The sequence below is a fragment of the Lissotriton helveticus genome, chromosome 5_1, assembly GCF_964261635.1.
Source record: "Lissotriton helveticus chromosome 5_1, aLisHel1.1, whole genome shotgun sequence".
Lineage (NCBI taxonomy): Eukaryota > Metazoa > Chordata > Amphibia > Caudata > Salamandridae > Lissotriton > Lissotriton helveticus.
The window spans coordinates 467,633,905-467,655,875 of record NC_136065.1 but is presented as its reverse complement, the minus strand read 5'-3'; the positions used below and the strand labels follow the sequence as shown (position 1 = coordinate 467,655,875).

The 21,971-nt window shown below is 45.3% G+C and overlaps 1 protein-coding gene across 2 annotated transcripts in view; it reads right to left on the bottom strand.

Moving 5' to 3' along the window:
* Positions 1-21,971, bottom strand: part of CHUK (component of inhibitor of nuclear factor kappa B kinase complex) — a 559,943-nt gene that overhangs the window by 173,445 nt on the left and 364,527 nt on the right. For both annotated transcript variants that reach the window (XR_013594756.1, XM_078642754.1), the window contains exon 15: positions 19,217-19,326. Coding sequence is in view for 1 of the 2 variants with exons in the window: in XM_078642754.1 (XP_078498880.1) it covers positions 19,217-19,326 (110 nt within the window). In the remaining variant the exon portion in view is untranslated. The remainder of the gene's footprint in view (positions 1-19,216; positions 19,327-21,971) is intronic.

Here is a 21,971-nt window from a genome sequence, read left to right as displayed (position 1 = left end):
TCTGGATACCACCATTGTCGCGGCCAATCCGGAGCAATTAGGATCATGTCCATGCTCGATCTGATGAGCTTGGCCACCACCTTCGGAATCAGTGCCAGAGGGGGAAAAGCATAAGCGAACATTCCTGTCCACTCCAGCAGGAGAGCGTTCCCTTGCGTCCCTGGCCGGTGGAACCTGGACGCGAAGGCGTGGCATTTGGCGTTTTCGTCGTCCGCAAATAAGTCTATGTCTGGACGACCCCAGCAACGGAAGAGTTCTTCGACCACTTCGTCGTTTAGCACCCAGTCTGGCTGATCTTCGAAGTGCCTGCTGAGTGCGTCTGCTTTTGTGTTTAACTCGCCTGGAAGGTGTACTGCCACCACCGACAGTCCCCGAGCCAGAAGCCAGTGCCAGATCGCCTGGGCTTCCAGAGACAGAGGGCGAGATCGAGTTCCTCCCTGCTTGTTCAGATAGAACATAGTTGTAGTGTTGTCCGTCTGAACCAGGACTTTGTCCGTTGTTATTGCTGGAAGGAACGCCTTGAGCGCCAGATGAACCGCTCGAAGTTCCAGCATGTTGATGTGGTATGTCTGAAGGTTGGTCGACCAGCGACCCTGAATCTGAAGATGACCCATGTGAGCACCCCAGCCTTCTAGAGATGCGTCCGTTACCACAGACAGAGAAGGCAGAGGTTGCTGAAAAGGGACTCCCTGCAGGACATTCCGAGGGCGAGTCCACCACTGTATTGAGGTCAGCGCTGCTTGAGACAGGATGATTCGATCCTCCCAATCTCCAGACGCTTGGTCCCACTGATCCTCCACCGACTCTTGAAGAGGCCGCATTCTCAACCTGGCGTTCGGTATTAGGAAGATGCAGGACGCCATGGAGCCCAACAGAGACGCTACGTCTCGCACCTTTGGACGAGGAATCTGAAGTAACTTTTTGCATTTTTGTCCCATGGAAGAAAGTCTCTCTTGCGAAGGAAACGCTCTTCCTAACTTTGTGTCTAGAACTGCTCCCAGATAGTGGATAGTTTGTGTGGGCTGCAGGATCGATTTTTCTGAGTTTACATGGAGGCCGAGCCTGTGTAGCTGTTGGAGACACAGGTGACAGTCTTTGGTGGCTTGCCGAGGAGACGGACTCTTCAGGAGCCAGTCGTCTAGATATGGGTACACAAAGAGACCTTTTTTGTGTAGACACGCCGCTACCACTGCCATGCACTTGGTGAAGACCCTTGGTGCGGATTTGAGTCCGAAAGGAAGCACTTTGAACTGGTAATGCCTGGACCCTACCAGGAACCTCAAGTACTTTCGATGACCTGGTGTAATAGGAATGTGGAAGTACGCGTCTTGTAAATCCACCGAACACATCCAGTCTCCGATCTGTAGATGAGGACATATTTGATGGAGTGCCAACATGCGAAACTTCTCTTTGACCACCACTTTGTTGAGGAGTCGAAGATCCAAAATTGGTCTGAATTTGCCTTCTTGGTCCTTTTTGGGAACAAGGAAATATCTTGAGTACACTCCTTTCCCCCTTTGGGAGAGAGGTACCACTTCGATTGCGTTTTTCTTTAAGAGGACGCTCACCTCCTTTTTGAGGAGCTCCAGATGGTACGAGCAAGACTTTTTTGGAGGAGCCGGTTGTGGTTTCTTCCTGAAACGTAGCGCATATCCATTGCGCAGTATATTCAGCACCCACCGATCTTTCGTGATGCTGACCCACTCTGCCAGATGTTGTGCAGCACTTCCTCCCACTGGAGTGGGTAACGGCGACAGAGGAAGCCACTGCTCAGGCCTTGCCTCCTCTAGGTGTGGTAGAGGATTGATTATGTCCGCCTCTACCTCTGCTTGACCTTCCTCCTCTGTATTGTGGCTTTCCTTGCGGCTTGTTTTGAGACCATTGAGGGGTTTGAACCCTCTGTTGGCCTCCCCGGTTCTTGTTGGTCTTGAAGCGTCGTTTGAACGGTGCTTTCTGTTTCTCCAGACCTACTGCCTTTACTGTGTCTAACTCGGTCTTCATCCGGGCCATTTCCTGATCGGCATGCTCCCCGAAGAGTGAAGATCCGGAAAAAGGCAGATTGAGTATGCGCTGCTGGGCATCTGGCTTGAGCCCAGTTAAACGCAGCCAAGAGGATCTCCTCGCACATACTCCATGTGAGTAGTTATGTCCAGCTAGAAGGGCGTTATCTGCTGATGAACTAATCATTTGGTTTGCCACCAAACAGCCCTCCGTCACGGTCTCCTCAAAGTCCTTCTGGTCCTCCTTGGGCAATTTCTCTTTGAATCGTTCCATGGAGTCCCATAGGGCTCTATCGTACCTTCCCAGAAGGGCTGATGCACTAGAGACTTTTAGGGATGAAGCTGCTGTGTTGCACACCTTGCGTCCCCAAGAATCTTGCGTCTTGCTGTCTTTGTCAGGAGGAACTGACGAAGAAGGAGCGACCGTGTGATTCTTCCTAGCTGAGGCTACAATAACTGAGTCCGCTGCAGGCTCACCTTTAACGAAGATAGGATCTGAGTCAGCCGGCCTATATTTTTTCTGGATACGTGCCGGAACTGCTCTGATCGTTGCTGGCGTGAGGAAAACCTCTTTGATTGGGTCCATTATTCCTGGGACTAATGGAAGCAACGGCCGTGCATATGATTTGTGATGAAGAGTCTCAAAAATCACAGTAGTGGACACCTCTGGAGTGGTCATTTCTATATTCAGCTTGTAAGCACCCCTTTGCAAAACGTCCAAATACGTGTTGACGTCGTCCAGAGGGGAAGCTCTTGAGCGAGGGCTGTCTGCCAGCGTCGGAGAGTAGTCCCCTTTAGAAGATCTAGGCGAAGCTGGAGGAGAGGATGAAGGAGTTCTTCTTCTCCTGTGGTGAGAATGCTCCTTCCTCACCGGAGATCTCCTAGGTCGTTCCTCCCTTCGAGGAGAACGTGATACCCTCTGATGTATTGGAGATCTCGATCTCACATCTCGTACCTCCTTTCTCGGTGTTCGAGATTTGGGTTGCTCCCTCCTTGGTGATCGGGAGACCCTAGGGGCATGTGACCTGTCCACTCTTCTCTCTCGTGAGCGTGATCGCTCTGTCTCTTCTGCTTGCTGAAGAGGAGACCTGTGGATTGGACTCAAGTACCTTTGAAGTCTCTCTGGTGCCTTAGAATCCTTCCAATTACTCAAAGGAGCGTACCATCTTGGCGAAAGTCTTATATGTGAAGTGTAACCCCGATGGGGATTCTTCTGAACCGGACTCCTACTCCTTGAAGATGACCCGGTTGACCCCGAGGCACTTGAGGAGGAATGGAGTGAAGCAGATTGTGTCACCAGGACTGTCGAAGGCACTGAAGGTGATCTCCGTCTCACCGGTGTTGGAGGACGTCTCAAAAGCCTTTCCCTCGACGTCGAACGCCTCTGTGGCGTCGACGGGGCGATAACTTTCGGCGTTGAATGCCTCGACGATGATCTGTGGTCCCTCGACGTCGAACGGCGTTGTCCTGCCGTCGACGGAGGTCTCGACGTCGAACGGCGTTGTCCTGCCGTCGACGGAGGTCTCGACGTCGAACGGCCTAGTCCTGCCGTCGACGGAGGTCTCGACGTCGAACGGTCTAGTCCTGCCGTCGACGGAGCTCTCGACGTCGGCCGACGTTGATCTGTCGGCGACGGAGATGTCATCGACCTGGCATGTGGCGACGGCGGAGGATCGGACATCCTCGACGACGAGCGCCGACGTGCCTTAGATGATCCCTTCCTCGACGACGATCGTCCGAGGGGGCTCTTGCTCCTCGACGCCGAGCGCCTCCGTGGAGACGTCGACGGAGGTGTTACACTCTTCGAAGCCTGTCGACGTCGAGACGACGGCGAGTGTGATCTGTCTCTCGACGCCGACCGTCGCCTGGTTGACGGCGGCGGAGTTGACTCATGTCTTGAAGCCGAACCTCTCGTCGACGGCGATCTCGTGGCTTCTCTCGACGCCGATCGTCGCCTAGTTGACGACGGCGGAGCTTTCCTCGACGACGGCGAACCTCTTTTCGACGACGATTTCCTCATCGACGCCGATCTCGACGCCGACGGAGCTTTTTCTCTTGAACTGTCCATCAGATGTCGTTTTTTCAGCGCCGAGCCCGGTGCTGAGGTTGATGGACGTTCTGACTTGCCTTTGGAGGGAGTTCTGGGTCTCTTTGAACTCTTTCTCTCCGCAGATCTTCCTCTCATGGATTTCTGGGCCAGACTATAGAGTCTGTTCCTCTCTCTGTCTTTAAGTGTTCTGTCAGACAGCTTTTTACAATGAGAACAGTCTTTAGGATCATGATCCTCTGGCAAGCATAAAATACAGACCTCATGAGAGTCTGTTTTTGCCTTCTTGTGGCCACAAGAAGGGCAATCATCAAAAAGTGAGGGCATCCTAAAAGGAAAAACCTCACAAAAAATTGACTGCTAAGCAGTTATTTACTTGACTATGATGTGAAAAGTCAAAGTAAATCAAAAAAATTGTTCTTTAGAAGACTTTCTGACTGAAAAAGGCAGAAAAGTGTGGAGCTGTGTATCCAGGGTCCTTCCTGAAGGAGCCGGAAAGAACAACTGACCTAACTGTAACCCCTGAGGCATGATGGGAAGCTAGGGGCAGAGGTGCCTTAAAGGCACAGCGTCAGTTTTAGTGCATTCAGCTACAGGTTAGCTTTTCAGTCTTTTTAGACTGGGATTTTGCAATGCAGCCTGGGAGCTGTATATGCTTACAGTGTGTTATGAGAATTTCTGCTGTTTTCTGTACATTAAAACAGTTTCTAAACAAGCATTGGTGTTGTTTCTCATGTTTCTAATACAGAATTCACTGTATTGTGGAAATTCTTCACTGCATATTCCAGCTCTATTGTTTATTTGGCTGCAATTGCTTATTTTTATATATATATATATTTATATATATGTCTATAATATATGTGGGGCACATATAATATATTGTTTCCGGGGTCCCGCGCATGGGCGGGAATATTCTAATGCTTATGACTATTGATGAGGATCCCCTGGAAGAGAACTGTGGGTTCCGGTCCTGTCCTGAAGAGGGTCCTGTCCTGAGGGTTTGCTGTCCTATCCTGAGGGTCCTGTCCTGATTCCTATTCCGAGGGTATCCTGTCCTATCCTGGGTGTCCATTCTGCACCTGCTTTCCTTTGAGGGGTATCCTTCCTTGAGGGTTTCCTGTCCTTAACTGACCCGTGGCCAGGGTTTGGTTTCCACACCTTTCTAGGTAAATATTGCTCTGAAAATTCTTAAATTCTTGCACCTTCTGAATTTCTAACTTTGGCTTTAATAAAGTTCAACATTGCACATGTGATACTTTCCATGCCTTTCTGCAACTATTGAAAGTCATTTATATTTTTCCATAAGTTTATTCCTATGTCTTCTCATTTGTTAGAAATTATATTTTGCATAGCAGTGTGTCATTTCCTGATATGGTCTAGAACTTCGTTGCCTAGATTGTTCAAAGGCCCCTTCACCTTAAGTGAAGCGTGTTATTCATTATAAGCTCTCCTATAGTCACCCACACTTAGGGTATCCCTGTTTAGATAATACTGACTTGCATAGTATCTTTTCTCGTTACATTTTATTAGTACCTTGATGATTACTCTGTCATTATTTCTTTATGCATATATAATTTACGTTATCTTGGTTATTGATTGCCTTGTTTTATTGTACCTCATGCAAGAAAATAATGAACTTTAGATAAACATTTTAAAACTTCCAGTTGTCCGTGGTCATTTAAACAGTATTTGAATGTTATTGGTTGGATTTGTATTTTGCTGCCTTTCCTTTACAGCTAGCTCCCTGATTCATTGTGGTCATTAGGCACCCGCATCGGTGGATGGTAAGTCGGGTGCACCGAAAATTGGTAGCAGGGAACACACACACACCAACTTGGTAGAGCTCGTGAAGTCACCTGATCGATGTATATGGTGATTTGAAAAGTATATGGGCCCTGAAGCCGGAAACGGCGAAACTATTGGTCGGGTGGCCTCGCGCGCTCTATCAGTTTTCTGGTAGCTGGAGGATGGTTAGGGACTAGTTGAGAGTAATGCAGGGATTAGTTGGACTAGGTAAGTCGGAAGCTGCTATTATATTAATGCTGCTATAAGAGCGGCTGTTCTGAGGGAACTGATCACTCTCTTGTGAATACGCTGCTGAAATTCATGAATTACTGTATTGCCATTATTCTTGTTCTTATATTGTTATATGTACTAATCCATGCAATTGTCAATCGTCTAGTTGTATGTTGTCCGAACTCCCCGGGGAATTGAAAGGGCAAGTGGTGAATAGAATCCATTGTCCTGAGGTCACAGGTTCGAGGAAAGTTAGGTGCAGGTTAGGATAACCGGGAAGCACTAACTAGGGTTTTCTGAATACATGTGTGAATAAATGACAGTAACGGGGTTCATTGGCAAAATTCCCATAGTGGCGTAACCTAGTAAGGGTCACATCGGAAGAGTAGCAGGTTCCTCGGAGCTAGCGTGAAAGCAGAGGGGTCCGCTGAGAAACCTTAAACTCGGAATATATCCCGGAAAGAAGTGGATGAGTTTAGGGGAATAACAGGTTCACCGATGCTAGAGTGAAGGGTAGGCGGAAGAGATCTGCCCGCAGCGAGTGAAAAGTAAATGGAAGTAGTTTACTTGCAGTAAAACAATTCTTTCTCTGTCTAGACACTTGAGCACTGTGGCGAATGTGTATTTGTTGTAAAATAACCAAGCACTGAGCACTTTAAAAGAAAGAAAGTTTCCGTTACCTTGTGAAGGGAGGGAGTCAGTCGCGAAGCGCCTCTGACGTCACTCTGTGCCGCGCTGGGATTGGTAGAAGCAGCGGGCGGGTAGCGGAGCTGGAATTGTAAAGGAGGGGTGAGCGCCGGAGCGTGGGAACTGTCTCACGAAGGGGCCGCGCACCCATTGGCGGAGCTTATTTAGCGTCGCGCACCCATTGGTTGCACGAATTTCTGAAGCGCGTTCTGATTGGAGGTAGTTTGTAAACAAAGTTTAGCGCAGAAGTCGTATGTGGCACTCGCAGACTACAGGAACTCGACCTGATCCAAGGCACCTAGGGTTTGAAAGGGATCAGTGGAAGACTAATAGATACGATATTATGTACGGAACCAAGAGAAAAATGTCCCTTGTAAGTAAGGTGAAAAATTATTTCAAAACGGACAAACCGATAAAATCTAGAGAAGGTGTTCTTGTCCCAGCACCCAATACTCCTGCCTCATTCATGATGTTTGACCGAGGGTACAATACCTGTGTGTGGTTGGAGAATTGGGTGAAGTACACAAAAGATGACGGAGTATTGGCTTTTCCGTTAGATGGTACTTTCAATGGTAGGATCTTATTTAATTTAAGAACCCGAATGAATGAACTGCATCCCAGACCGAGACTAACGCAGTATGAGGCATTAGAGGAATGGGAGATTGAGGCTTTTGAAAGAGAAAGACCCCGAATGGACAAGGGTTTGACCAAGTGGTACCCCAGGCAGAAACAGGAATCCAGGGATAAAAGGATGAAACAGTGGAGGCAGAGCATGATTGTTGAGGGTCTGTTTCCCATGATGCCGGCATGTCATAACATTGGAGCGGGTGAGAAAAGTACTGAAAAATGTAAGCATTGGGGGGCCCTGGGGGATTCAGATGATGAATTAATAGATGACATCTGTACCAGAAGTCCGCCACCTTACAATGAGGGAACCCGACCTTCCAGTGTAGGAGATGTTCCCCGACGCCACTTCCTAAAGGAAGAAGACAGGTCCCTGGGACTGGGAGGGGGTGGTCAAGTATTGCCCTATCCTGAAAAACCCGAACCGACGGAAACAAGGGATATATATCCCAAAGTGCCCGCAAGCCAGGAAGAAAAATATTCACGTACGAAAATCTTTTTTCCCAGACCCTTGTATGAAAACGAAGAGAAACCATCGAATTCAGGACTGCCTTTTGTTCAACCTCCATATGGGGAAGAGCGCAGGTCCTTTAATACTGGAACTTTATTCCCGAAACCTAATTATGGGGGAGGACCAAGTGAAACGCATCCTACTGCCCCGAGTTTTACTCCTCCGTTGACCCCACAGATATTACATGACACAACTTTAAGAAGGGTACTAGTGGAAAAGGAGCAAGAGGCTCTAGCTAGACAAAGGACAGAAATAATTCAGAAAATTTCCCAGTTAAATACCAGTCCTGAGGCATTGACTATTCCAGTAACTATTGGACCGGTGGTCCCGTTATACGGAAATGGTCAGGGAAATCCGATTACTCCAGTTATGACCCCAGTCATGGCAACCCCGAGACAGGAACCGATCATCATAGATGATCAGTCCAGTGAGTGCGAGTCTGAAGTTGCGTTCTTGGAATTACCAAACAAACAGACTGGAAAGGGAATACAGCAGAGGCATAACCCTTTTAATACAAAAGAAATTAAATTAGAGACAGCAACAGGTACTAGGAATGTCTCTCTGGTAACTCCGGATGAAATTGAGAGTTGGAGTCGTGAATTAGAGAAACAGACTCCGCAAACAAAACCTTTAGACCTCTACAAGCTGAGGGTCGAAATAGAAGAATTAATGGCAGGAAATGTGGGGTTGGATCGATTGAATACCTACTCTGAAGAAGAATTGTCGTTCATATGTAAAAGCTTTACAAGGAACACCAGAGTGCTCCACGAAAAACTGACCGAAACAGCAGTTAGTATGGGGGTAGATATCTCAAAATCCAAGCCCTTACAGAAACCGTACAGAGCAGACTTCTCAGACAAAGATATAGAACACCTGAATGTGGCGGGGAAGAAGTTGCAGATTAAAGAATTAATGGGGGTACTACAGAAATGGGGAGATGTGGAAAGATGGAGAAGCAGGTGGGCGAAAAAGAGAGAAGAGGTTCGCTCCCGACAAGTGACTCCTGAGTTTGCTTTAAGAGAGGTAGAAAAACCTGAGCAGTTATGCCCCATGCGCGAAGTTCCAGGAGGGAAATATGTGCATGTGCCCTGGTCTAGGCAGGATATTGTGTCCTTCACGAACGATTTTCCAAAATTACGAGAGAAACCAGTTGACTGGTACAGGCAGGTGGAAAGGTTCGTGAAGGTACAGAAATGTCTGTGAAAAGACCTGGATGGGTTTTTCGACATTGTGGTTCCAGTAGATTTATGGACCCAGTGTAAAATAAACATAGACTGGCCGAGTGAGGAGTACCCAAGAAATAAAGAAACAGGGGAGCCATCAAAGGATGTCATGCGAAAATATGAGCAGGTAATTCAGCACTTGAAAGAAAAGGTGCCCGCAAAAGAAACTGATTGGACAAAAATAGATAGAACAACACAGGAAAGGGACGAGACAGTGCACTCCTTCTATGAGAGGTTATTGCAGGTATTTAAAACATACAGTGGTATTGATAACATCGACCTAAAGGATATGACGCACTTTATTTACAGGTTTGTAAATGGTTTAAGACCTGAAATTTGTCAGTGGATAAAAGATAATAAAATCTGTTGGCATACTAAGAAAATGGATGAGGTCCTGCGGTACGCTAAGTACTGCGAGGATGAGATGGCAGAAAAGAAAAAGGCCCTCAAGGAAAAGGTGATGTGGGCTCAGGTGAAGCTCGCAGAACAGCAGGAAAAACAATTGAGTAACATGGTTAAAAATGCTGAGAACAAAGGTCCTGGGGGAGGGGGTGGAGGAAAGCCCCGGCCCAAATTTAGCAGGGAAGAGGCTATGAAAAAATTTCCCTGCCATCAGTGCGGCGAAATTGGACACTGGCGAAACGAGTGTCCCCAATTAGTAGATATTAATGAAAAAACTCCTGATTTAACTCCACAGACGCAGAAAGAAAGACCAAGAAAGACTCAACCCCAGGTAAAAACAGTTCAGGTGCCTCGAGCACCCAAGCAGGTATACAGGGGAAGACAGGCAGAAGATGAAGAAATAGAGGTTTGGGAAAGCGGGGAGAACAGAAATACAGCAACTTCGCAGTATCTGCTGAATGATACCTTCCTTTGTAATGATCAGGACTGACGGGGCCTGAGAGGGGAGGACGAGGAGTGCGTACTTGGCGCTTCCTTGCCGGTAGACCAGTCTGGACCATATATTGAAGGAAAGGTTGACGGAAATGATGTCACCTTTCTGTTGGACACTGGCGCTACCCGTTCTACTGTAAGAACAGTGGACGTTCCAAACCTACCCCTCTCGGGAGAAAATATCCAAGTAGTGGGTGTATCTAATCAATTGATTAGTACTCCTGTTACCGAACCAATGGAGATTTCAATTGGAAATTTTAAACAGATGCATAGATTTGTCGTCTGTGACACCAGTCCAGTGAATCTACTGGGTCGTGATTTGCTGTGCAAAATGAACTGTACCATCTTTTGCACACCAAAAGGTGTTGAAATACAGACCCCAGATGAAGATGGCATTTATAAATTATTGTTACTTAGACCTGACTCAGAAATTAAAAGATTGACCCTGCAGGACTTGCCTCAAGAACTCCAGGAAGCCGTAAAGCCAGAGGTGTGGGATTTCACTGGAAAAGATGTGGGGTTGATGAAAGATGTGGACCCCATACAGATAGCCATCAAGGACAATGCAGTATATCCTAACACTAGGCCCTACCGAATGAATGCTGAAGTGAAAGCAGGTGTCACTCTGGAAATACAAAAATTATTAGAAGGAGACATCATACAGGAAGTGATGAGCAGCCCATGCAACTCCCCGATTATGGGCATCAAAAAGCCTAGTGGCAAGTATAGGGTAGTGCAGGACCTGAGAAAGGTTAACAAAATTGTAGTTCCTTGCTGCCCTATTGTCCCGAACCCTGCAGTGATATTGTACCAGATTCCTTGGGATGCTGAATGGTTCACTGGGATTGATTTATGTCATGCATTTTTTTCGATACCCCTGCACCCCGACAGCAAATTTCTTTTCTCATTTGCCTTCGAGGGTCACGTGTATTGTTGGAACCGGGTCCCTCAAGGGTATACAGAGAGCCCCTCTATCTTTAATCAGATCTTGAAAAAATGTCTAGAGACTTTGATCTTACCTGGGAACTCTGTGTTAGTGCAGTACATAGACGACCTTCTATTGGCGTCTAAGAGTCACAGGGACTGTGTAGTTGACACCATTGCCCTCCTAAATCATCTGTGTGAGAAAGGGCATAAAGTGGCCCCTGACAAACTACAGTTCTGTGCAAAATCAGTAAAATATCTAGGACACCAGATAGAAAAGGGTGTCAGAAAAGTCACATCAGAAAGAGTGAGAATAATTCAAAAGATGCAGTTGCCCCGTACTCAAAAAGATGTCAGAATGTTCCTGGGGGTATTAGGATACTGCAGACAGTGGATTCTGGGATTTGCAGCCTTAGCCAGGCCCTTGATAAAAATGACCACGAGAGGAATGCCAGATGTTGTAGAGTGGGACGATGAAAGTCTAATGGCTTTCACAAGACTGAAAAACTGTCTGTGTACGGCCCCTGCGTTGGGAATGCCAGATTATTCCAAAGAGTTTGCCCTATTCTGTGACACTCGCGATAATTGCGCATTGTCAGTCCTGACTCAAGAACATGGCACGACCAGAAGGCCTGTGGCCTATTTCTCTGCCACTTTGGACCCAGTAGCTGCTGGGTTACCAGGCTGTCTGAAAGCAGTAGCTGCTACCTGTGCAAGTTTGGAACAGAGTGAGTCCATTGTCATGGGACATCCTGTGACCGTGTATGTTTCACATGGAGTGGTAATTCTATTGACCAGAACTAAAACACAGTATCTCACCCCTAGTCGGCTGACTAAATACGAGAGGATTCTTGTGGGTGCAGCAAATGTAAGCATTGTTAGGTGCGGTATTCTGAACCCTGCCACCTTACTCCCCGACCCCTTGGAAATAGAAGGTGGGGATGATGATGAACATGATTGTATTGACCTGACAGAGTTCAGTACTAAGCCACGCCCAGACATAAAAGAAGTACCATTGCCTGAGCATGATAAAGAACTATTTGTGGATGGTTCCTGTCTAAGACATGAACTAGGAGGCTTGAGTGCTGCTTATGCAGTAGTGTCTTTCACAAAAATTGAAGAAGCAGGTTACCTATATAACATCAAGTCTGCACAAGTAGCCGAATTGATAGCCATGATAAAGGCTTGCAAAATTGGGAAGGACTTACGCATAACAGTGTATACTGACAGTCAGTACTGTTATGGAGTTGTGCATGACTTTGGCCAATTATGGCTACAGAGGGAATTCATGACTTCCTCAGGTACTCCCATTCGGAATGCAAAGGTTGTTCATGACCTTTTAGAGGCCATCCAGTTGCCCAAAGAACTGGCAGTGGTGAAATGTGCTGCTCATCAAAGGAGCATGGATAGAGTATCACTGGGAAACGATTATGCTGACCGAGTGGCCCAATGGTGTGCCAAAGATCGGTATATTGTAAATCCAAAACGAGGGGGGCCAGGAACCAGCTGCCAGCTTCAGGTGTTTGAAGAAGTGCCTACGTGGGATGAAGTGAGAGAGTGGCAGGAATCGGCTCCTTGGCAAGAAAGAGAGAAATGGAAGGAGGATGGGTGTAGACCGAGACGTGTGGATGGTGTGATTTTGGGCCCAACTGGTATGCCTGTGTTACCCCGACACTTGCTTGGCACAATGGCAAGATTAATACATGAAGGATCACACATTGGTAGGGATGCCATGATTCTGGTATTTCAACAGACTTGGTACAGTAAAAAGTTCAGGAAGGTAGCAGAGTCCCTCTGCCAGAGGTGCCTGTCATGTCAACAGATGAACCCAGGCAAGAGGACAATGGTTGAACTGAGCAGGATTGGGAGATCAGGGGGTCCCTTTATAAGGATACAGATTGATTTCATCACCATGCCCCGTTGTGAAGGGAAACGATATGTCCTTGTCATTGTTTGCGTATTTTCAAAATGGGTAGAAGCTTACCCTACTCCTCAAAGTGACGCACTGACAGTAGCGAAGTGTTTACTAAAAGAACTGATACCTAGATTCGGAATACCATACATTATTGAATCAGATAAGGGTGGACATTTCCAGAATGAAATACTGGCTGAACTATGTAAGGCCTTTGGAATAAGGCAGAAACTCCATTGTGCATACCACCCAGAGGCTTCTGGAATAGTGGAACAAGTAAATGGAACTATCAAAAACAGACTAGCAAAGCTGACAGATGCTACTGGCATGACCTGGGTGAAGGCCCTGCCCCTGGTCCTGATGGGACTGAGAAGTGTTCCTGACCGCAAGACAGGCCTAAGTCCCCATGAAATCATTATGGGAAGAGTGATGAGGCAAGCATGGGTGCCAGGAAGCAAACTGTTGAGTATTACTGATGATTTGGTGCTTGAATACTGCAGAAGATTGGGTGACCAAGTGCGTTCTATCTCTCGCCAGATTGGAGACGACGGCATCCTCAATCCAACGACTCCTCTCCACAGCTTGGTTCCAGGAGACTGGGTCAAAATAAAGAAGCACACTCGATCAAGCTGTCTGGCACCAAGGTGGGGAAAGAAACGCCAAGTAATCCTGGTGACAACCACTGCAGTGAAGGTCGCAGGTGTTCCTCAGTGGATCCACGCTGGACACACCCAGAAGGTATTGCCAGACAAAGGATTTGAAGAAGAAGGGCAACCAGCAGAGGACCCTGAAGGAGCCAGACCAGAAGCAACTGACAACGAGCAGCCCAGCACCAGTCAGGTTGCAGGAACAGCAGACGTTGGCACAGGAGTAGTTGACTACGAACTGCCAAGAAACCAGCCTGTGGAAGAGGTCCCGGAAACTGAGCCAGGAGTAGCTGAAGACGAGCTGCCAAGCATATGGCCAGAAGAATGGATACCGATGATTGATCTGACCGAAGATCCTATCAGAACAAGAGAACGACTTAGTGAAGGTAGAGAGTGGACTAGTCAGGAAAAGCAAGGCACAGGCGAAGAACCTCAGCCGCTTGAGATTCACATCAAAACTGAGGAAGGAGAAGGTCAGACAGGGACAGAGCAGGTATTCGATACACCACCGCTAACACCTGATGCAGATAAGGGAGAGACTAGAAATAGAGTGATAGTTCGAGCAGAAGAAAATCAAGAGATCGAAGTGCTTGAACAGGATCAGAGAGGGTTAAAAGAACGGGTTCAGGAAACAGAAACAGAAACAGAGACAATCGAAAGCCAAAAACAAAATATTCCTGAACAAGGCCAGATTAGCAACCAGGCAGAAGAATTTGATGCTAGCCCTGGAACTAGTCAGATAAGGGAAGTAGGAGAAGAAAGTGGAGAAGAATTACCACAAGATAAAGAGAACAAGAGAATAAGAAAAGAAAGTGAAGTCCAAGTACCGACTAAGAGACTAAAGAAAAGAAACAACCTTGAGCCTAGGTTTGTAAAAAGATTGAGACTTAGGATAAAGACAGTGGAAGAAAAACGTGCAGAAGCAAGAAGAAGTGCTCGGATAGCAGAGCAAGAAGAAGACTCTTCCAAAAGAAGGAGTGAGCGAATAAAAAGACAAAACAAAAAGTACAAGTCTCCTGAATGGACACTGGTTTTGGAGGAGCTTGAAGATCTTGATATAACTGACGTGAGCGACGGAGAACCCGTCCCAGAGTACTCAGCTGAAGAGGAAGACGAACCACCGTGAATTTGCACAAAGTAAGCTAGTTGTGTAAAAAGCAAAAAAAGAGGGGTGAGAACACTCCTTCTGAGCCAAAATGTCTGATTCAACGGTGAATGGTAGACCTAGTTGCAGCCGTTTTAAGACGTGTTGCAAGGTGTGTATATGTAGTGTAGTAGTACTGATAGTTATCTGGATAGGATTAACAATTTTCATTCCCTTTGCTGTAAGTAAAGATACTAACATTGTCCCTACTGAAGTTGTAAATACTGACAATGAGGAGCTAACAACACAGAGTGTAGCACGACATGAAAGAGCTTTGAGACAAACAAAACAGAACTTAGAAGCATCAGATGAGGGAGGACTACATTATCATGGAGTTAAGAACAAGACACACTTAAATGTTTTCGCAAACTTGTTAATACACTATGTAGAGACTATGGAAATTGAAGATTGCTATGTCTGCATGAAGCTACCTACTTCTGTGGCTGAAGGCGTGACATACCATCATCTGCCATTGACATATGGAATCTCCTGTAGCATTTTAGCTAGTTTATTCTATAAAAGAGGACCGTTACAGTACTATTACTCTAACAATGACGTGATTTTTTCTGAACTTCCTATACGTGGGAACTTGAATCCTGTACATACCAAAACTGACACCATAAGATATATGGGAGACTACTTTCTGACTATAGGTAACATTGACATAGCAGACGCACACAGAGATAACTTGACTTGTTCTTTGCGTGAGCAGGAAAAGATGTTCCTGAACATGGCAGAGAAAAGGAGAATTAAAATTCAGAAGAAGGCTAATGACGAAAGTCAGAAAAAGCCAAAGTGGGCAGAGAACATGGAAGGCACCTCATCTGGTGGAGCGGGTCCTGCTCTGTTGCTGGATTTTGAAAAGAAAGGCAAGCTATGTCTTCACCGCGAGAAGACTAGCTATTATAATAATGTTTTCATTGGTTCCAGTGAATGCGAACATAATTACAAGGTAATTGGAGGTTGGGGTTTCAAAAATGGGTCAGAGCCTGTGTTTCCTGGAATTTATTATATTTGTGGGGACAAGGCTTATTTCAAATTGCCGGATCACTGGTATGGAAGCTGCTACTTTGGCATTGTCTTCCCGAAAATATACCATGTGAATGGAAAAGCTGGAAGCAATGAAGATACTAATGGCTTAGTGCGTAGTAAAAGAGAAAGTATAGGTGAAATTATGGGTAGTATTTTCAGTGCACTGATACCTGGAGTGGGAGTGGTTCTGAACACTCACAGAATTTGCAAATTGTCTACTATAGTAGATGTGCTGTCTACTGAAACAGCTCATGGATTTCTGCTGGTCAATACCGAAATGGTTGCGATCAGATCAATGGTTTTACAAAATCGACTTGCTCTTGACACCTTATTAGCGAAAGAGGGCGGAGTCTGCCGGATGTTGAAGGCGCAACATTGTTGCACTTATATTCCGGATAAAAGTGTACAGATCAAAAGATATGTGAAAAACATTACTAATTTGGCAAAGGAACTCAAACCACTCGAGGTTGATAGTGCCTGGAAGAGACTGGTAGATGGTCTCTCAAATGTAGGTCATTGGCTTGCTAGCATAGGTAAAAGCTTATTATTCAAAATTCTGATGCCAATTGGTATTATAGGTCTTATTATACTTTCCATTTTCTTATGCTGTAAATACCGCAAGCGCACCAAAAAGCACGAGGTAAATGCAAGAGGAGTGAAACGAAGTGTGGATGAGATTGAATTAGAGGAAGTGAATGATCAGATATACAAAAAGGTGAAGACTTCTCACCCTGCTAAAACTGAGAGAGAAAAGTTAGAACGGCTGCTGGAAGAAATAGAACTTTATAAAGTATGAAAGAAAGTTGGCATCTGGTTCCATTATAATTTGTGATGATAGTAAATATCATCAAAGAGGGGATTGATGAAGCAAAGCTTCGCATATTTTGCGGCTTGCCGAAGTCAAGAACCTCATTTATGTGTAATAAGGTAACAAAACGTATGTTTTACTAACATTTATTTTGTTTAGGCAAAATTCCCGAAGCTTGCCTATGTGTATTTCTAATGAATTTAATCCGTGTCCTCTAATATGGCCGCCGCTTGTATTTTAGTTACTGCGCATGCGTCAGCCACACTCACGTGTCCTGACGCGTCTGCAGAAGTGGAGGGAAAGTTATGCGCATGCGTAATTCATAGCTGTGCTTATCATGTGGTACTGCTCGTGCCACTGCTCTTGTGCCCGTATCAATGTAGCTAACATTTAGATGCAATAAGTTTATTTCTTGATGATGAGTTAAAAGTACAAACCCTGTGATGTGTTTTCATAATGACATTATTATGTATTAATTTGTTTTCGCTTACTTTTCATGTACCGCGGGAAATGGGGGTCTGAGTGAGAGGAGAGCCATATTGGAGGTCCCTTCTGCGCCTGTGCGACATTCGGTAGCACGAGGGACCTTGACAGATGGAACACCGCCAGTTGGCAGTGATGGGCAAGATGCTCCTGAGAAAGTCACCTCTGCCCTGCGAGAACAGCGAATGTGGCTTATTATATGATACAATGTAAATGTATTGCTGCTTGTCGTGTAGTCTCTCATGGGAACCCCTAGCTCAATAGGCGGTACCAGAAAATGTTAATGTGGCATACAAATAGACTGTTTTGATTGGTGTGTTACCCAAATCCTACCTTAGGACCAATCCAAATTGAGGGATTTTGACACTTTGCAACATTGGGGGGTGGTACACTGTCCCCAAACTGTATATCTACCCTGGGTTCACCTAGTGAACCGTCCGACTTGTCTGGTTTAGCTGACCTGTCACTGACCCAACGCACTCAATAGGTGACTGAAGATACAGAGCGCTGCGAAGCACTCTGTCCGAATTTGACCATAGACTGAGGTTCTACTGAACCTTAAAGTGCTGGCGAAGCACTTTGCTGGGAGTTCGCTGACCCAATCGGGGTCTTGATCGATAGCTGCAGAGCGGGTGGAGCGCAGGCGTTGCTTCCGAACTGTGGGTTCCGGTCCTGTCCTGAAGAGGGTCCTGTCCTGAGGGTTTGCTGTCCTATCCTGAGGGTCCTGTCCTGATTCCTATTCCGAGGGTATCCTGTCCTATCCTGGGTGTCCATTCTGCACCTGCTTTCCTTTGAGGGGTATCCTTCCTTGAGGGTTTCCTGTCCTTAACTGACCCGTGGCCAGGGTTTGGTTTCCACACCTTTCTAGGTAAATATTGCTCTGAAAATTCTTAAATTCTTGCACCTTCTGAATTTCTAACTTTGGCTTTAATAAAGTTCAACATTGCACATGTGATACTTTCCATGCCTTTCTGCAACTATTGAAAGTCATTTATATTTTTCCATAAGTTTATTCCTATGTCTTCTCATTTGTTAGAAATTATATTTTGCATAGCAGTGTGTCATTTCCTGATATGGTCTAGAACTTCGTTGCCTAGATTGTTCAAAGGCCCCTTCACCTTAAGTGAAGCGTGTTATTCATTATAAGCTCTCCTATAGTCACCCACACTTAGGGTATCCCTGTTTAGATAATACTGACTTGCATAGTATCTTTTCTCGTTACATTTTATTAGTACCTTGATGATTACTCTGTCATTATTTCTTTATGCATATATAATTTACGTTATCTTGGTTATTGATTGCCTTGTTTTATTGTACCTCATGCAAGAAAATAATGAACTTTAGATAAACATTTTAAAACTTCCAGTTGTCCGTGGTCATTTAAACAGTATTTGAATGTTATTGGTTGGATTTGTATTTTGCTGCCTTTCCTTTACAGCTAGCTCCCTGATTCATTGTGGTCATTAGGCACCCGCATCGGTGGATGGTAAGTCGGGTGCACCGAAAATTGGTAGCAGGGAACACACACACACCAACTTGGTAGAGCTCGTGAAGTCACCTGATCGATGTATATGGTGATTTGAAAAGTATATGGGCCCTGAAGCCGGAAACGGCGAAACTATTGGTCGGGTGGCCTCGCGCGCTCTATCAGAAACTGCGTGTCAACATTTGTGAAGCACAAAATCTGACATGTGTCCACAACTGAAGAGCTTTTGGCATTCCTGAAGTGCCTTAACACATGTTTTTCAGACTTCTCACAATTCAGAGTCATGGCAATGAGATCTTCAATACAATATGAGCAGGGTCAAATTGGCTTTTGGAGAATGCATTCGAGAGATGGGTATCAGAGAGAAGGAAAGGAAGGGCACGAGTGTGTCCAAAATCAACCAGAGGGGTTGGGATAGCAACAGAGGATGGACTGCAAACTAGCAATAATGGAGGGAGGGGGGGGGGAGTGAGGTTCACAGAGAGTTGGAAGGCGGAGGACACTAGCGAGCACAATATAGCAAAAGGATACTATCATGGAAAGAAGTAGAAGTAGAGGTTGGACATAGTGCAATACAATAATAAACTGAAGCTATATTTGTATACATGTCTGTTCAATCCTGCCTCCCCACGACAGACTTGTGCTTTAGCAAAACCTTTTAATAATCTGAACAAGCCAACCCTTCATTACAGACCTATCACTTTTTGCCCATGAATAAGATCAACCCTGGTTTGTTCATATCCTACAGTTTTGCCAAATGGATGAGTAGTTTGCTTACAGGTTCTCCATGACATCCCCTTGGCGTCGGGCATAGGGACTCCTCTGTAGTTCCACAATTTCAGTGTGTAGGACCATGATGTGATCATCTAGGTAGCCGATTTCTGCAGCCTAAAATTGAGAGAGACAGTGAGAGGGAAGATGCAGTCTCTTCTCTGAGTACTAAAAAAACTAATTTCCACCCTCCACCTGCTGTTCATTTAGAACTACTAAATGATCGGTTTAATGATAAACAGTAGATACTGTACATTTAGTCCTTCATTTTCTTCAGCTATAGACATGGGACATCCAAATTCATGATATAGTGGTATCAGAAGAGGCACTCTTAAATTAGCATGGGTGCGGCTCTGCCTACACCTAGGCCCTAATCACGCGTCGTTGGAGTAAGTGAAGCCATACCCATGCTTTGTATTTCAAAATAGGCACTGAAAAACTAAGATTATCACAGTAACTTGTTGGTAAAATATATATCTTTTTACTACATGGTGGTTCAGTCCTTTGCATGGTAAGTTTCACATACTTAACATATGCAAGAAGTGAGGTAAAAACTAGATTCCTAAAATGAATCTGCATATAATTATTTTACACAGGTCTGAACACAATGAATATCAGTCCTGGAACCAACATTTCAATGCAAAGCACTTAGAGAAAGCATATAGTGTAGTCTATGTGGCACTTTTCCAGACGATATGAGCACCCTTCAGAAAGGTCTAGTGCTAACTTGATCTGAATAAATTAGGACAAATTATGGAGGGTGACAGAAGCGCCTGAACTAACTCGTTTTTTGGTGGGTAAAGCCAAGCATTCAAGGGAAACAATAGCTGCCTCTTTGCCATGGTCAAGTCCAACATAAGTGACAAGCGACTTCATTGAGGAACAAAAGTCATAAGTACAACCTAAGCAGAACGTGCGTGCCCTGCATGCATATAGATTATAAATTGACAATGATGCAATCAAGCAGGGAAACTAAATATTGCTATAGCTAAATATCCTAGTTAAAGTCAAAGTTTGAAGGAATTTAAGAAAAGAATCAGCCCCTCCCCCCACCCACACACACATATCACGTTCACCTCCAAGAAAACTGTGTAAGGCTCTGTAGCAGCTGGTAGTGTGCTAAAAAGCTAAACTAATAGCCCCTAAAAGACAACCTTCCATGTCAAAGATGATATGACTAAAGGTCACAAGCTTGAAAGGCTAGAGAGATAACAGATTCAGAATACAATTCAAAACCCAAAGGGTCAAGTTTCCTCATGTGGGGCAGGAAAAGGAGGAGGCCACCAAAATTCCTAAGAGAAACCTCTAGAACCCAATTGCTGCAAGTAGCCCAATCACCTTGTTGGACTCAACTTAAATGTAGAATGATGTGAAGGAAGAAAATGAAATATTTTCTTTCAAGGAGTACAAAGAGGATTAGCTCTCCAAACCCCACTGTCAACACAAGGAGAAGATGTGGTCCAATGGTCAGAGCTGCTGACTTTGGAACTGGGAAACCAGGTTGGAGTCTAGTCTCGGCTCAAAATCTTGTGATTCTGGGCAAACCACTTAATCTATCTCTGGTGACAAATGATACAAATCTGACCTTGTGTAATATAATTTGGTGCTCATATAAAGCACTTTATGCCTTTGGTGAAACTCGCAATAAATATATTAAAAAAAACACATCACACACAATACACACATAACACACACACAGTTGCTTTGCCCGCTCTTTCGTAGCGTTCCTCCTAGAAGCCAAGAAAATGGCCACCTAGTCACCGGAAAGTCCCAAGGGTTTGTAGGTAATATGTGCAGGTACCACATCCTCATAGACAGCAGCTGCAAGTAAGAATGGATATCCGAGTCCTCCTGCTGGAAGAGGACATGCTTTGAGTTGGTCTAACAAGAACCCTTCACAAGGGTCTCTACACCTGGGAACCGTATCTGGTTAAGCCAATTCAGAACTTCTAGTATAATTATGCACATTGGGATCCTGCAACATTTATATATGACCATGTGTTGAAAAGGGGGGTTGGGGGGGGGGGGGGGGGGGGGATAAAAGAACGCATACGCACTCCAAGGGGAAAAAACCTGACCCTCCATAGGGAGCATCTGTACTCTCGTATTCTGGAGGAGGAAAGGTATATCTAGGGGAACCTCACTAAATTAGAGCAAAGATTACCTTCAGAAGACATGGACACTCATACTGTGCACAATACACTCTGCCGATCCTGACTGCTGACCAATTTAGGCAGACAACAGGCCAACAACCATTATGAATGTATCTTTCCTGGCCCCCGTAGTGCACTTTCCACAGCTAACAGCTATAAGGCTTGGTACTGAGAATGTTGTTGCTATTTGTTTTTATAATTTAATGATTGTGATTTTCATTGTGCTTCGAGATCAGGTCACATGACTGAACACTATTCAGTAAAAAGCAAACTCCTAAGGTGGAAGCTGAAAAGCAAAACGTGCAGACCAGTCAGATTCCAGTACACCAGTAAAATATCTGAATGTCAACTGTACCAAGCAGGCTCCGGTTTTCCTTTTAATATTACCAGTTTCAGATGACACTGAAAAAATGTAACACTTTTTTGTTGACTAGGTCGTATCTAAGCAATGTGTAGCACAAAGAAGTCAAGAGCATGATGGTCTTAAGAACAAGTTATTTACCTTCAGTAATGCTCTTTCTGGTGGGTACTCTATCTAGCTGCTGATTCCTCACCTTGTGAATATCCCAGGCACATGATTGGATCAGGAAGATTTGTCAGCATATCCCC